The following is a 15647-nucleotide window of genomic DNA, read 5'->3' on the forward strand; positions in this document are numbered from 1 at the left end:
AGCAAAAATTTCTCTTGTAAACTCTATCAATTCTTTCTTAGTTCTCAATGGGCTGTAGATAACAGCAAATCATGATTCGAAGAGATAACATTTAGAGAATTTAAGATCAATTTCTTGGTTTCCTCCATCCAGCCAAAACCTCGCTCTAACTATGCTCTGTGAATACTATCTTGTTCATTTTTCCTGTATTACTCAGACAGATCTTTACTAGGTAGCAGAGGTATGTTGAATAAACCAGGATGTTTCCAAGCTTCTTACATCATAAACTTTCCTTCCCCAGCCTCTATCACCAGACCTGATTACCCTCACTCAGCTAAGTGGGGATCATCTATACCAGATTCATTCTGAGGCAGGAAATTAAGTAGGGGAGGAGATTCCAAACTGCATATAGTGCAGAGGGGACATGCTTTAATTATCTTGGTAAGAATTAATAACCACAACTAATCTTTCTCATAGTGGGTGTGGGTTAGGGATCTGTATGCTTTTTCTCCTTGCTGTTAAATAGTCCATTTTGGTTGTGTAGGCAGCAGGGACAGGGGTTAATTTGGATATAAAATGAGAAGGATTTTAGTTACTTGGGAGAAATCAGGTTGTCTCATCATTTTAGTGGCTGCTCCAGATTCATTTAAATAAAGATTTGCAGTGTGTTCCTGACTGAAAAGGAGAGGGAACCCTCAGGATTATTGACATAGTGGACTGAAGTCAAGGTCCCTTTACCTTTCTGATGGAGAATTCAAAGACAGAGGGAGACAGCAAGGGAAGGGATCTTTCCACATACCCTAGATATCTCCTAGATGAGTACTCTTCGCCTCTGCTGTGAGGCAGAGAACGTTGGACCTGGTTCAGCACTCGAGGAGTTGGACAGCTCCCACCTTACCAGCTGGGCTGGAGGAGTTGCAAGCTTGAGTCCTGAAGTAAGTGGAGCCAGCGGTCTGAGGTACCCCACACTTTTGAAGTATTCCTCTCCACTCCAGGTGCTTTTGAGAAGGGGCTGTCAGGGTAAGAGTGGGGAGGGTGTCTCCAGAATTGAATGGGGAGGGGAAGAGAAGTCTGATTTTCCCAGCCAGGTGCCTTCCCTTTTGTTTGTTCTCTCTAGACTGCACCTTAGTGTTTTCCACTCACTCTCCCATGAATAAATTTACCTCCTCTTTATATAGTTGCTCAGTGCACAACTTGTATGAGTTCCAGGAACTATTTTCTCAACTTGAGTAAGTGTCTGGCATTATAGTCAGAAAGCACTTGAGATGGGGATGAAGGGAACACAACCCAAATCAGACTGCTTTGAGCCAATGTGAACCCTGGGAATTTACAATGAAGACCACCAATTGTATTTTCCTGATGGGAAGATGGATGTTAGATTTGATGGTGCCCTCAGTCAAAAGGGCAGAGTTGAGTACTGGTCTCTGAGGCATTTTGTCTCGATGTCCCTAGTCCTCCTCTTTCCTCCCCATCCTGTTACCCATGTCCATACCGGGGATTTCTGTCCTTGGTTGGGGTGGGGGAGGGCATTGGAACTCAGGGACATGCCTAAGAGGCAAATCACTCTTGATCTTTCCACTCGCTCCTATGTATGCTTGTATTTATTTATTTTTGGACTTGATTTGTGACTTCATTGGTGTAGGGAGGTCTTCATGAGGAACCTCTATTTAAGCAGACTGGAACCTTCTTGGCACTTATAGTCTTAGTTTCATGAGGGACTTTGAAGGTTTAGACGAATTGCCCCATGTATCAAAGGCAGGACAAGGACCCAGATTTAAGGTCTGCTTCTTAGCCACAACAACTAGTTAAAACAAGTCACAAACAAGTCAGGACATCACCCTTGTTACATCATTGGTCTCTCTGATTGTGGACAACAACAGGACAACTCAGAACAGTTGTTAGCCACAAAAGAGCCATCCAAGGCGAAGTGAGTGGGATGGGAGAACACTAGAACTTCTATATGGAAAGGATTTTGGAGATTGTCTGGTCTAAATCCTTTTTTTTTAACAGATGATAAAACTGAGTCCCAGTGAGGACCTAGCTCTTAAAAACTGGTATTATTCATAGCCTATTGTGACTCTGAGTGAGGCTCTAGGCATCCCATTAAAGTTCTTGAGCAGTAAATAACAGAACCAGGGTTCAGATCCAGGTTCAGCCTGGCACAGTGTGATTTTCACTACAACAAAAGAATAGTCTTCCCTTTAGGTCTTTAGTGACAGGTTTTGTTTGTTTTTAAAAGTGCCAGCAGACACCTTCACCTCATTCTTTCCAGTCTATTGACCTCTCTGATATCCCTCCAAACTCTAGAAGCCTAGGGATCTACAAAGTCCCAACAGCTGTGGGATGCAATAGTCCCCATTTGCCATACCCTAAGGAAGGCTCAGACCAGAACTTTAGCCTCAGCCAAAGGAGCCCAAAGCAGTGTCACCTGCAAGGCTGGAGAGAGGAGGAGAAAAGTAAGGATCAGGAGGGATGAGTGGGGTATGAGGGTCAAGTTGCCTGAGCACTGGATAGGAACAGATTTGAGAACAGAAGAGAAAGTAGCTACCCAAGTTATTTATAGTATTTACTCTGTACAACAGAGATCATTATCATCTCTAGCAGATGGTGAGTGTTCCCTTGGATAACTTTTCTGTCTTCTGGGGAAAAATCACTAAGGCTCCGTCTTCTACTCTAGTCACGGGAGTGCTCTTAGTTCCTGTTTTCCAGCCACTGTTGGAGATGGGGTACAAGAGGGGCTATGGAAATGCAGAGGTGCCACCCTAGGCAAATAATCCAGAAGGAAAGACCTGATTCTCTATCCCTTGCCCACCTTCATCCCTACTCCCTCCAGGTTGTAGTTCTCTACCTCACTTTCCTCAAAGAGATGGTTGAAGAAGGACTTAAGGGAGCTGTCACCAATTCAAAAAGGGAAGGTCCATTTTGGGTGGCCTGTGTGACAGTCAGAGTCCTACTCTAGACCTTGGGTCTTCTTTAATTGGCACACCCAAGCAAAGAAAGCCCAGGGAGGCTGGATGTGCTTGCTTTAGATTCAGTCCCAAAAGGCTCTCTCAAACATCTCTCTAATATGCCCACTTCTCTCCTCTGACACTGCCACCATATTGGCCCGCATCATCTCCCCTAAATTATTGCAATAGATGGTTTGTGGGTTTGCCTTCTTCAAGTCTTTCTATACTCTAATCCATCCTCCAATCAGCCACCAGATCACGAAAGTGATTTTCTTATAGCACAGGTCTGATTACGTCAGCTGGGGGTGGTGGTGGTGTCTCCCTCCAACAAATAAATTCCAGAGGTTTCCAATTATTTCCAGGAGCAATGCTCAGTTTAGCATTCAAAGCCCTTCATAACCTAGCCCTCTCCTACTTTTCTAGTTTTCTTACACCTTACTCCTGGATTAACTCACTTCAACAGCCTCCTGGCTGTTCTACAAAGGAGACACTGCGTTTCTGAACTCCAAACATCCTCCATGCCTGAAATATTCTCCCTCCTCCACTCCAACTACTGACTTCTCTGGCTTCCTTTACGTCCCAACTAAAATCTCTTTCTACTGGAAGTTTTCCCCAACCCCTCAATTCCAGCACCTTCCTTCTTTAATTATTTAATTACTTCCTATTCGTGTACGTTCCTTCCTTGGCATATATATTTGTTTGCATGCCTTTCCCTTAGACTGCAAGCTCCCTCAGGGGCAATACTTTATTTCTTTCTGTATCCCAAGCACAGCGCTCTGGATATAGTGGATACTTAATACATCCTTATCGATTGACTGACTGGACAGAGTGAGACAAAACTCAGTTTCATGTAAAGACATATGAAGTAAACACATAAATCATCCTTGAACTGGTCCAAGAATACCCCTTGACCAAAGCCTGGGGGAGGGAAGCTTAGGGTGGCCTCGACCCCTCGGCTGTGTTCTTCCAAAGCATGTGATCTAGAAGAAATCTAGATCGCAGGATTTAGAGACGGAAGGGGCCTTAGAAATCTAGTCCAGAAAGGATCCCTTGTGCCATGATCTCCCCAAACTCATCCTCTAGCAACATATCAACTCAGAAGCACCTCACGACCCTGGGTCCCTGACTGGAGGAGGTCAAGGGTGAACGTGGGAGACCTCCCAGTTTCTCCAGCTAAGGAGCGGGCCCAGGGAGGTCACCTCATTCCCGTCCCTGTCGCCCTTCCCCCCTTTCCCGCTTCTTTTCATGCGCTGTCCTTTCCCCATCAGACTGTGGGCTCCCGGAGGACAGAGGTTGTCTTTTATGTTTTGTTCTGTTTTTTTGTGTCCCCAGTTCTCAGCACAAAGCCCGGCACACTGTAGGCACCGAATAGACGTTTAATGACCATCCGCTCGTGTCCATCTCAAGAGCCTACTAAACCTATTAAGTCTCCCCGGGATCCACAAAACTCCGGAGGGATTTGCGCGCCGTCTAAAGAACCACGTGATCTTTCCTTCTACGTAGCCTACCCACGTGCGAGATCGAATACTTGGGGCTATACTATTTGGGTCTAGTAGGTGGATGGAGCGGGGATCGATTGGTTTCGTCAAGCTCTGACCTTGGCTGCGCCCGGATTGGAGAATCCTGAGGAAACAGATCTCGTACTTCGGGGTTCTCTCGCGATACGCATACACCTTTGGGGGCGTGGCGCGGGAGTTGTGCACGCGCTTGCGCCAGAATACGGGAAGCGGTTATGGCTTCCCGAGGGATGCCGGGTGTGTGTGCCGTGTGCGAGGAGGTCCCGAAGTACCGTTGTCCCTCCTGCCGCGTCCCGTAGTACGTGAGGCCTCGGGGGGAGGGGCGGGGAGGCCCTCGTGGGCTTGGGGGGCTCCTGGGAGGCGGCGCGCGTGGGGGACGAGGCGCCCGCCCGCCCTGAGCGTCTGTGCCTGGTTCTCTTGCAGCTGCTCGGTTCCCTGCTACAAGAAGCACAAAGGTAGGGAGGGGTGCGGTCCCCCAGAACCCCTCAGGCCGCGGGACCCCGCCCCGCCTGCCCTCCCTTGTTGTCTGTGCTTTCGCCGGCGTCTCCGGGCGCTTCTCTGCCGTCATTCTGCCTCGTCTCCCCCCTTCGTTCTCCGCTGTCCGTGGCTTCCTCTCCGTCCTTTCCTCCCTGTCTCCGCCCTTCTCTTCCCCTCTTCCTTTCCCCATTGTCTCCGGATCACAGAATCCGTGTCTTTGGCTGGCTCCTTGTTCTGAACTGCAAGTAAGCGAAGGCTGGACGTAGTTTGCCCCCCTTCTGTTCTTTTCCCTCCTTCAGTCCCTCCAGACAAAGACTTGCGTGGGGTTTGCCCGCTTTGTGAAGAGACTTTGGTGTTCTTTAATTTTCTCAGAGCAATGCATCTCCAAACCCTCTCCTGTTGTGAACAATGGAGACTCAGATACACATCTTATGAAAAGAAAGATATTGGAGGACAAAGGTGAGTGACTTTTTTGGGACAGTGCAACTGGAAGGCTGAAGGACTAGTTAAGGGAAAATTTGACAGGAAGAAAGAAAAGGAGAGAATAACAAATATTTACAGGATAAAACTGTGCCACATTCTTGTGGCAGGCAGAACATTTCAGGCAGTGCACAGAGACTGCATCTGGAGCATTCATTGTGAGGAAGTGGACCAGTACCTGGGCTTTAGAGAAGGCGAGTAACACGTAAAAACAAAATTAGAGACATAGAAAAGTCAGGTTACAAAGAACAATAATTCCAGCTAGAGGGATTGAAACGTAATCCTGGAGGTACTAGCCGGCTACTAGAGTTTGAGTATGTGTGGGGGTGGGGGGTGAGAAAGCTTTGTTCTGTTATGGGAATTGTGAGAAAACTTTATTGCATGGTTTGAATCAAGCCCTTCATGGTTAGGAAGCTGGACCACACCTCTGCTTGTTGCTTAGAAACCATTCAGATTCAAAGATTGATGTAAGGAGTTTTTTCGTAATTATACATCTCACACAACTCATGTCTTATCTAAAAACTGGCTCTTATTGGTTTCCTTGTTTTGTTTCCTTGATTGAATCCAGACATTTGGGGGGAGGAGGGGAGGGAAATGGGACCTCTCTTTTTCTGCTTATGGGGAATTGCCCCTGTTTGCTTCCCCCTTCCAACTTGGAAAGCCCCTAATCTTTCCTCCAATTATAAGTCAGATTACTAATTTTGTATCTTGGCTTATATTCTGTTGTTTGCTTTATTGCACAAAAAAATCTGTCTCCTATGTTCAGGATCCAGTGCCAAAGCTGAAGTGGCCTGGTTCTGATTAATTTGTTATGCAGTTGGCATGCATTACTTACTAAATTGATATGCCCAGAAGCTTGAACTCATTTCCTCAGTTATTTTAGGTGAGCACCTACAGAACTACGCACTTGGGGCTGTTCTTAAGTGCTTCAATGGGACACATAAAATTCCAGCCTCTCTTGAGGATGGCAGGAATCAGTACAGTGGGCATTCTTGTTAGGTTGTCGCTCTGGGAGGTCTGCCCTTTGACTCTGAGCCCAGGATTCCCTTCTTCCTGCTCACAATTTCCTGAGGACATGCCATCTATATCCCTCCTTTGCTCTTTTCACACTTTAACTTGCATTCATTGATTTGTTCTGTCTTCCCTTATGGATTGTAAGCTTCTAGAAGACAAAGACTTGTTCTTAAGATGTATTTGTTGCAACTTGTATTGTTGACTCAGTATCGTATCTTGATGTTGTTAACTGGAATGCAGTAATGTTAGCTTAAAATTTTCTTTCTTCCCCTTTTTAAGAGTTGCTGGGAATAGTGTCCAAAATATGACTATTGGTGGGGATGGAGTTGGATTTGACTATTTCCTTCCTAGATGCCTTCCACCCATAGAATTTCATGAGGCTTTGTTCATTGCCCATAAACCCCCTCCCTTACTACTGATGAAGCAGGCAACAAGGCCCTAGAACATCATAGCATCATAGTTAGAGCTGCAAGGGACCTCAGACACTGTCTAAACTAATATAGTTTAATTTGCTCTTGAGGAAACTGAGGCCCAGGGAGTTGATTGTGAGATCATACTGGCAGTAGCCATCAGAGGTAGAATTTGAATCCAGGCCCTCTGGAGCTCACTGTTCTTTGCAGGGCCCTTCTTTTAATCATTGCAAGTGGCACTGAAGAAGTTTCCATCTGTTTAACTGGGGAAAAAACTGAACAAATAACAAACATGTTTCTTCCTAGGTAATGATTGGTCAGTGGCTGATATTCTGGACAGTGATGATGAAAAGGACAGAGTCTGTATTCAGAAGCTGAAGGACCTGGGTAAGTCAATGTCATACATCACATTTAATCTTGTGTGTGGTTTTGTAATCTGATGGGCCCACAGCACAGTAGATGTTTGCATGTGTTAAGCCGAAACATGACTAATATCTGTGAACACAGAATTATTGACAGATCGCTTAATTAGGCTCTTCTTTATAGTTGTCTTGTAAAAAAACAACCATTTGTTATAATTGTATACAGATCCTGTGGCTTCCTGAGAAATTTCCAAAATATATTGCCAGAGTAGCTCCCAGTGAGAAATGCCTTTCCATAGTACATTGGAAAGGACATTGCCTGTTTATGTGACATTGGGTCAATCACTTAATCTCTGAGTCTCGCTTGCCCCATACGTAAAATGACGGAGTTGGACTAGATTATCTCTGAGGTCTCTTCTGGATGTGTGAGGCTGGCAAAAGACACTTGTGACATTCAAGCAAGTATCTCCCTGAATTTCTATAATGACTAAAGGGAAGGAGACCTTGGATTAAGCACATGTATGCTCAGTGTCCAGCCCAATGCTGTTCAGTGAGTGGTAAATTAGAATGCTTAGCATATATCTCAAGCATCTGTGGGTTTTTCTTTTTTTAAATCAGTGAGGATAAAGTTAGGACAAGTTTATATTCACATTTGCCCTTTGTAAGTTTGCTGAGGCAGGGTAACGTTGGAGGAGGTCCAACCTCTCCACTTAATAATGGCCAAGTACCTTTACCCCAGAGCAGCTGTCACAAGGTGTTACCTTTCTTTCTTCCCACTCCTTCCTTTACCTTACAGTTGTAAGGAGGCCTAGGAAATGAAGTCATTTGTAAGATGTGTAAGGTCTTGTTAAGTCACTAAGCCTGCTTGGGTGCACCTGGCCCCAGCACAGATAAAATGCTGTGTCCTCTTGAGATTGAGAAGGGCTGTGCATACACATACATGTATTCTTTACTTGCTAAATGCCAAAAAGGGGTGAGAATTGAAAAGTTATCTTCTTATCTTTATTTTTTTTTTTAAGGCAGCGAAAACAAGAGCTTTCCTGTAAAATTATCCCAGTAGATTTCATGTTATTGACATTTGTGTCTTGGGTGTTGCTTCTGATGTTGACGGTTAATCTGAGACATCTGGTTTCAACTTGTATGTGAATGTTGTAATAGGTGACAAGGAGGCCAGGTAATAAGGTGACCTGTATGATTAAAGCTTTAGCCCTAGGAAAAGCTGCATACTTTCTTACATTGGATTCCCTGAGAATCCAGTGGACGGGGTAGTGATTTTTAGCTCTGTTGTATTTGCCCCTCACATTCTTTCTTGTCTGTTTTTCAAGGGGACTCTAAGGAATTAAGGAACTTACTGAGCAATCCTCACCTCCAACAGTTGCTGGTCAGCATTGACCAGGCAGAAGACAAAGAGACCCTTATGAAAAGTCATATGCAAGAGCCCTTGTTTGTGGAGTTTGCTGACTGCTGCCTTAGAATTGTTGACCCTCCTGAGAAAGACAACACTTTGGATGTAGAGGGATGAATTGGGTTTGCCTGCAAACATGGAGAAGGAACTGGGCAGCCTTTTGGAAAGAGGAAACTGGATCACAGATAGATCCAGGACCTGAGGACAGAGCCATCCCCAGGGTAGGGACTCAGCTGGGTGGCTGGCTCTAGTTGAAGGCCTGGGACTCTTCAGCCTCTACTTTTCATTTTGCCAGTGAACAGTGTGCTTAAGCCTGAAAGAGGTAACTTATTTGGTGGAAAGAAAGACAAAAAACTTTTATTTGTTCATGGTACACATCAAAACAAGCCTAGGAGATGGGTTTGTTTGGCAAAGTTTCCCTCTCCACATCTGAGTTAAAACATCAGCTTGGCTCACCTTGTTCCTGGATGCAACTAGTAATGACATTTAAATAAAATGAAGAGTTACTGATTTTAGTGCAGGCTCTTTTCATTTTCCCCAGATCATCTTTGGTACTGAACAAGCAGATCATCTGAAGTAACTTTAAATAGTGTCAACATAAGACTATTATCTAGACTTTGTCAATTAATGAGTCTTTGCCTTGATTTAGGCCACATTCCCACCACCTTCATCCAGCGTGTTTGCAGAGCTGAGTGGCAAAGTTCTAACTTTACTAAATAGGAGTAAAGGACATAGAACATAGGCATGTAAGCTTAAGGAGGTAGGAGTAGCCCTAGTTGTCTCCCTTCCTACCCAAAGGAGCTGCACCATGCCTGGAGCATGAGACTGAAGGCCAAACTGCCCAAGGCCCTCATCGCTGCCAGGGCTGGTCATGTGCTCAGAATCAGTGTTTCTAAAAGCTGGGCTCAGGGAGGTGCAGTCTCAAGTATAATAGAGGTCCCTGGGGGAGAGTGTTTGGAATACTGTGCTTCCCAAAGGCAGCAGGAGGCCGAGTCCTGAAGGAAACAAAGTGCACAGAGACCTGGCCCACCTCAAGAGGCTGGGCAGGTGTAAAGGCAAGAAGAGCATCACACTGGAATCAGTCTGTGCCTGTCCAGCAGGATCTGATTAAAGCCAGTGATGTCGTAGTTCTGTGGCTCAGGACTGATGTTGGCGTAGAGCAAGGGCGACTTCTTGCAGTGAAACCTGATGGAGCCCTAGGGAGACAGTCAAATGGCACTTGGCTCTATTCCCTGGGAGAACACAGTCCCTGACCATTCTACACCACATCCCAAAGGGTATACGGGACACTTTCTCCCCATTATGTTTTCACACCTTTGTAAACAGGCCCTGGAGTTGCCAACTCATTCTCTAGTCACAGAGTAGCGAGAAGAATTAAATGATCATTCTCTCCTACTTACCTCATTAGTCTTAACTAGTAAATAAAAGCTCAAGTTCATTTGATTAACTAGTTGCCAGGCTAGGGTGTGACCTGACAAAGTCATATGTTGTAGCCATTTGCCCAAGGCAGGGAAGGACATTTGGGATTCACAAACTCCTTCTGTATGTTTTATTCTTACTTTTTTTGTGAGGGGGAGAAGGTAGTATTTAAATGAAGATATTTCACTTTGATAATAAAAATCCTTTCACAATCCTTAATAAGGTAGAAAACGGGATGGGGCAGCAAAGTCTCCCCATTAATCCACGTATTTTTTATATATTTGTAGAACGTAAGCTCCCTGGACGGGAGGACTCAAATGCTTACTGAGAACTGGGGCTGTGAACCAAGGTATTAGGGGAGTACTGAACAGTTTACAAAAACAAACAGCTCCAGTTAGAGACTAAAGTCTCAGCTGTAGCTCTGGAAAGGAATCAAACCTGGATCCGATGAAATGCTATTAATGCCTGTTTTCCCTTTAAGGAAAAACAGTCCCTTTTCCTGGCATGGAATTTCTTTAGTTCTCCCGCAGTGGGTTTCTGGAATTTGTTTTGTGCTCTGTGCATCCAGACAGTAAGCCTGTTCAGAAGCATGATAGCTCAGTGGCTAGAGTGCTGGTCTCAGAGTCAGGAATTGAATTTGAAACCTGCTTCAGACCCTTATTAGCTGTGTGATGACCCTAGGCAAGTCAGCCCAGTTTCTTCATCTGTAAGATCGGGATAATAATAGCACCTACCTCCTAGGGATAGGTAACGTGGTAATAAAGTGCTCTGCAAAACTCACAGGGCTGTATCAATGTTAATTATTATTGTTAGCATTGCTTTTAATATTAGTCATAGCATCCACTGTCCCAGAGTGGTCATGGGATGGAACCTGCTACTCACATCTATTTAGCAGACAGCTCTTCCTTACCTGGGGCAATGCTCTGATGGAGGTGATGCCGGCCTGGTCATGCTGGATGACCTCCACCTTGTAGGGGCTGCTGTGACAAGGAATTTGCAGACAGGCCTGCAGGGACAGGTTCCTCCGCATCCGGATTACACCCACAGATGCATTTGACAGCACGAGTCCCAGGGGCCACAGCTGGATTGTCTCATGTGAGGGCCATGGCAGTGTGGTGGAGAGTGGGAGGTAAGGCACTTTGGTGAAGCAGTTTTCTTCCACATCATCCAGTTCTATGGATACTAGGGAATCCATTTTGGCCTTCAAAGAACACCCACAAAAGAAGCCTTTTACCATCACAGGCCCTTCTGCTACTGTCTTCTAGCATGTTGTTTGGCAAATCATTCCAATATCCACTATCAAATCTTAGGGTGGAGTTAGGAAAGTAGAAAATTAGATCTCTCCTCAGAGGGTCAGGGGTGGGTCAGTGTACTGGGCTGTCTGGGAGTCAGGAGACAGGAGTTCTAGGTCTGCACCTGCCACTAAGTGTGGCTTTCCCCTCAGCCTCAGTTTCCTCCTTGGTAAAAGGAGGAAGTGTGGATGAGGTAATTCCTAAAGTCCTTTTCCTTCTCTAAAACAGGATTTCCCATGGTGGCTTTGGGAAAAAACACTTTGAATGGTGAACACAAACAATTTCATAAATGTGCAAGGTCCCTGGACGCACCCAGAACTCCTTTCTCCCCTTCCAGGGTAATGGGGGCAAGGCTGGGCACAGGGAAAGGTACTTACCCTCCATTTCCGCCAGGCACGCTTGATGGAGGTTGCAGCAGCATGCAGCCTTTGGATGCGTTTCCGTGTCAGCCAGGAACGAGTAGCTAGTGAGTTTGGTCACAAATGAGAAGAAGGAAATAAAGAGCTGTTCAAGATCTCCTGAAGTTGCCATTTGCCAAGGCTTGCTTCTGTTGTGATAGCACCTTACTGGAAAATCTTATACTTGATACCTTGGGCACCTACCAACAGTTGTCCAGGGTGGGGGGCAGCAGGGTGAAGTGACTCTGGGTTCAAATTCCATCTCTGATACCTAACTATGTGACTGGGTAAGTCACAGACTCTTGGGCCTCAGTTTTTATCTGTAAAATGAGAGGGGTTGGCCTAGTTGGCCTCTGAGACCTTTTCCAGCTCTAAATCTTTTGAGTGTGATCCACAAAGGGAAAGAGCATGCCAAGGCTTCTGGGAGATGTGATCTGTGGACTGAGGAATCATGGCCCACTGTTATCTCTCCTTCTCTCTCCAGATCAGCCCCCTCTGAAGCTGCCCAAACTAATGTCGATGGATAGGGTCAATCATGTTAAGAGCACACTCTACACCTGAGTCACGGACTCAAGGGGGCTATGTCCACGCAGCAGTGGTGCTCCAACTTTCTTCAGTGGGGATCCTTGCACTTTTATAATTTTAATTTTTTTACTCTACAAGTGGTGGTTGGGAATCTGCCACTTCTATTTGGTATTTTATTTTTCCCCAGTTACAAGTCAAAACTATTTTTTTAACATTTGTTTTTAAGACTTCTGAGTTCCAAATTCTCCTCCTTCCTCCCTCCCCAGTTCTCCCATTGAGAAAGTAAGCAATTTGATATAGGTCATACGTGGCATAGCCATGCAAAACATCCCTAACAGTCATGTTGTGAAAGAAAACAGACAAGGAAAAAAAATTCAAGAAAAATAAAAGATAAAAAAAGTAGGCTTCAAACTGTATTCAGACACCACCAGTTTCTTCTCTGGGGATGGACTGCCTTTCTCATCATAAGTCCTTCAGCGCTGTCTTAGGATCCTTGCACTTTAAACCAGGGGTTCTTAACCTCTCTTGTGTCTTGGTGACTCATCTCTCATGATTACAGCTGGGATGGAGGAGGATGAGTATAGGAGGAGCATTTGGAAATGCTCAATTGAAGTCAATTAAATGCATAATGATAAACTCATCGCAGGAAGAATATCTGGCTTTTTACCCACACCCACTGGCAGTTGCTCTGGCTAAAGACTCACCTGGAAGTTGGTTCCCTGGAAAGGCCACCCTGAACAGTGACCCAGGTCCCACCCAGCTGCTGGGCCCTACCTGCTTGTAGAAGAGTGGCTGCCCATCTCTGTTTCTCCAGTTTTCTGTGCTGGTGCCTTCGCCAACAGAACTGGATGCATCTAGCACACTTATTTAGGGTCTGCACTCGACGGTGTTCTAGCAACTCCAGCTGTGGGGCAGGAGGAGGGAGAGACAGTGAGGAAGTTCAAGATTTCTATCCTGAATGAAGGGGGTAGAATTCATGGTTGGATAAGATAATTAAGGGTTCTTTCATATTAGAAAATTGACTTTCAGATACTCTGACCATTTATTAATGGGGCAATGGCTCTTATTCTTAAAATTTGATGCAATTCTTATATATCTAGGAAATGAGATCTTTAATCAGAGAAACAGGCAATAAAGATTTTTCTCTCAAATCTACTTCCCTTTTAATTTTAGTTGCACTGGTTTTGTTTGTACAAAAGCTTTTTAGTTTTATGTCACCAAAATCGTCCACTTTATCATCCTCTCCTCCATTTGGTCACAATGTTTCCTTATGCACAGATTTAAGAGGTAATTTCTTCCATGTTCCCTCTAATTTCTTTATGATGTCACCCTGTAAGGGCTTTTTCAGTTCTCAATCCTATGTAGTAATGTGGCTAGCCTATGACCACCAGATCACATCAAAGAGGTGGGATCCTAGAGATCTCAGCTGCTAAAGTGGCTAGCTAACTGGAGTTCTTTTTAATTGGCTAGCTAACATGGAGTTCTTTTAGTGTGGCCAGGAGAAAGCCCTAGAGGCAGCAACTATTTGTAAAAGCAAAAAGATAGAAAAAGAATTTATGTGCCTATAAAAGGAAAAGCTGAATAAGATTAGGAATGGAATGGAATGTCATCATGCCATAAGGAACAATGAATATGAATCAGAATAATGGGAAAACTTATATGAAGTGACAGTGAATATGGTGATGGACATTAAAAGGCAACCCCACTCACAGTGGCCAATGCTGGCTCCAGAGGGGTTAGAGGTCCAGTGAATTATGGAATGAGAATATGATTGTGATGTAGATGGATATAAGAAATTCAGAGGCTGGTGGGAAGACTGCATGAACTGATACAGGGCCTGGGGGTGCTGTGAATATAGCACTGGCCCCGGAAGTCAGGAGGACCCAAATTCCAATGCAGCCTCAGCTAAGTCAACCTTAACTGCCTCCAAGAAAAAGAAAAGAGAAAAAAGCAGGGCCAGGTGAACAATATATGCAACAAGCACAATTGGGTAATAAAAAAATCTCAAAAGGCAGCTGAATTCAGCCAAACGAGGGGGCTGTAGATGCCAAACATGATCAGACGTGCCAAGTGTGGCTGATTTGGGGTTTGACTGGTTTTCTTTATTACAGGAGGGAAAAGGTATAAACTTCCCACAATAACTCATAAACACATTAATATTATTTTAAAAAAGATATAGAGTTAGAATGGAAAATTAGTTGCACACACTTGATGTCAGTTATAATCAAGCCATTGTGTTTAACTTTTTTATGAGGAGGTACAACGGGATGGTGGTGACTGTCAGAACAAAAGCAAGCCTTTCTTGTTTTCTTTTTGCTTTATTGATGCCTTTGTTCTAATGTCACCTGCATTTCCCAGAGTATCTCAGACTCACCCAGGGGTCGTTCCTGGTAACCAAAATTTAAGTAAAACAAACCAACTCAGTGAAATCAGCCCCAACACTGACAGCACATGTACATTCTACAGCCATCGTCCCGGCTGCTCCCAGTCCTTTCAACAAAATGCAGATGGCAACATCTCTCTCTTTTTGGGACAACCTCCTAACACACCTTCACAACTAGCTTCTCTTTATCTTAAAGGGCAATAAAGTCTGGTAACAGATGGTCCTATTTTTAATGTATGAGACACTAGCATTCAGTAGGCCAAGGTCTACGTGTCTCAAGATCTTTCATAGTTCTGTTCAAGTCCCAACTCCTTCAGGAAGAGGCTGTCCTGTGCGCACTGCCCCCTCCCCCCCCCCCCCAACTATTCCAGCCTGTATGGAATTATTCCTTCTCTGACCTTTTCCAGTCTTGAGCCGACCACACAAAGGGCGATTGATTTCATGTTGTCTTATATTGGTGATTGCTGCATGGATATAAAATTATGCCTCCCCAACCAGACTGGAGAGGCCTCTATATTACTTTCACTGGCTGTCTTTATATTGGATTACGAAACAGCATGTGTGTGCTTGTTTGCATGTGTACATGCACGCACATGTGTAATCCCTTTGGTGCTAGGGTTATGCATGTATATGAGAATAAGAAAGGGGAAAATGACTAAGGAAGCTGTATCTTATTGCTTTAGGGGGAAGAGGCCCATTTAAAAGTGGTTCTTCCTCTTTTTGAAGGGGTTCCTAGAGTTCCCTGAGTCCTCCTCACCTGCTTTCTCCCCAGGTTTCTTTTTATTCCTCATTTTCACAGCTGCCCCTGATCCTCCACCCATAGGACTGCAGGGGAATGTACTTACCACAGAGTCAGTCATGAAAACCTTGGTTCTACCGCAGTGAATTGGGCTGGGACTCAGCCTGGCCTCTGGGTGGTCTCTGAGAGTAGCCATTGTTGGGGGCAGAGTCAGAAGAATGTCCCTGATGAGGGACTGGAGCGTGGCATCTTCCTTAGAGATTGGCTGCTGTCCTAAAGATCAAGAGACAGAGCCCTAG

General features: G+C 44.9%; 2 protein-coding genes across 4 annotated transcripts in view; one reads left to right on the forward strand and one right to left on the reverse strand.

The window, feature by feature from the left end:
- Nucleotides 1-4565: 4565 nt before the first annotated feature.
- Nucleotides 4566-9102, forward strand: ZNHIT3 (zinc finger HIT-type containing 3). 2 transcript variants are annotated; one of them, XM_072646944.1, is made up of 6 exons: nt 4609-4742; nt 4868-4899; nt 5294-5380; nt 5512-5595; nt 7132-7212; nt 8513-9102. In XM_072646944.1, the coding sequence occupies exons 1-6, from the start codon at nt 4660-4662 to the stop codon at nt 8707-8709; spliced, it is 564 nt and encodes a 187-aa protein (XP_072503045.1). In that variant the 5' UTR covers nt 4609-4659; the 3' UTR covers nt 8710-9102. The 2 variants fall into 2 exon arrangements, with proteins under 2 accessions (XP_072503044.1, XP_072503045.1); XM_072646943.1 differs by lacking the exon at nt 5512-5595 and having other exon boundaries at nt 4566-4742.
- Nucleotides 8923-15647, reverse strand: part of MYO19 (myosin XIX) — a 35512-nt gene continuing 28787 nt past the window's right edge. For both annotated transcript variants that reach the window (XR_011975296.1, XM_072646925.1), the window contains 5 exons: nt 15455-15621; nt 13001-13130; nt 11681-11766; nt 10922-11212; nt 8923-9788 (listed from right to left, as the gene is read on the reverse strand). Coding sequence is in view for 1 of the 2 variants with exons in the window: in XM_072646925.1 (XP_072503026.1) it covers nt 9660-9788; nt 10922-11212; nt 11681-11766; nt 13001-13130; nt 15455-15621 (803 nt within the window). In the remaining variant the exon portion in view is untranslated. The remainder of the gene's footprint in view (nt 9789-10921; nt 11213-11680; nt 11767-13000; nt 13131-15454; nt 15622-15647) is intronic.

Source organism: Notamacropus eugenii, chromosome 2 (assembly GCF_028372415.1).
Source record: "Notamacropus eugenii isolate mMacEug1 chromosome 2, mMacEug1.pri_v2, whole genome shotgun sequence".
NCBI classification, from domain to species: Eukaryota; Metazoa; Chordata; class Mammalia; order Diprotodontia; family Macropodidae; genus Notamacropus; species Notamacropus eugenii.

What these genes read in the sequence shown, in the direction of transcription:
- ZNHIT3 (XM_072646944.1), top strand. Translation starts at nt 4,660, where the DNA reads ATGGCTTCCCGAGGGATGCCGGGTGTGTGTGCCGTGTGCGAGGAGGTC. An exon ending in GTACCTGGGCTTTAGAGAAG is followed by an intron (nt 5,596 to 7,131) that starts GCGAGTAACACG and finishes GTTTCTTCCTAG; the next exon opens with GTAATGATTGGTCAGTGGCT. An exon ending in TCAGAAGCTGAAGGACCTGG is followed by an intron (nt 7,213 to 8,512) that starts GTAAGTCAATGT and finishes CTGTTTTTCAAG; the next exon opens with GGGACTCTAAGGAATTAAGG.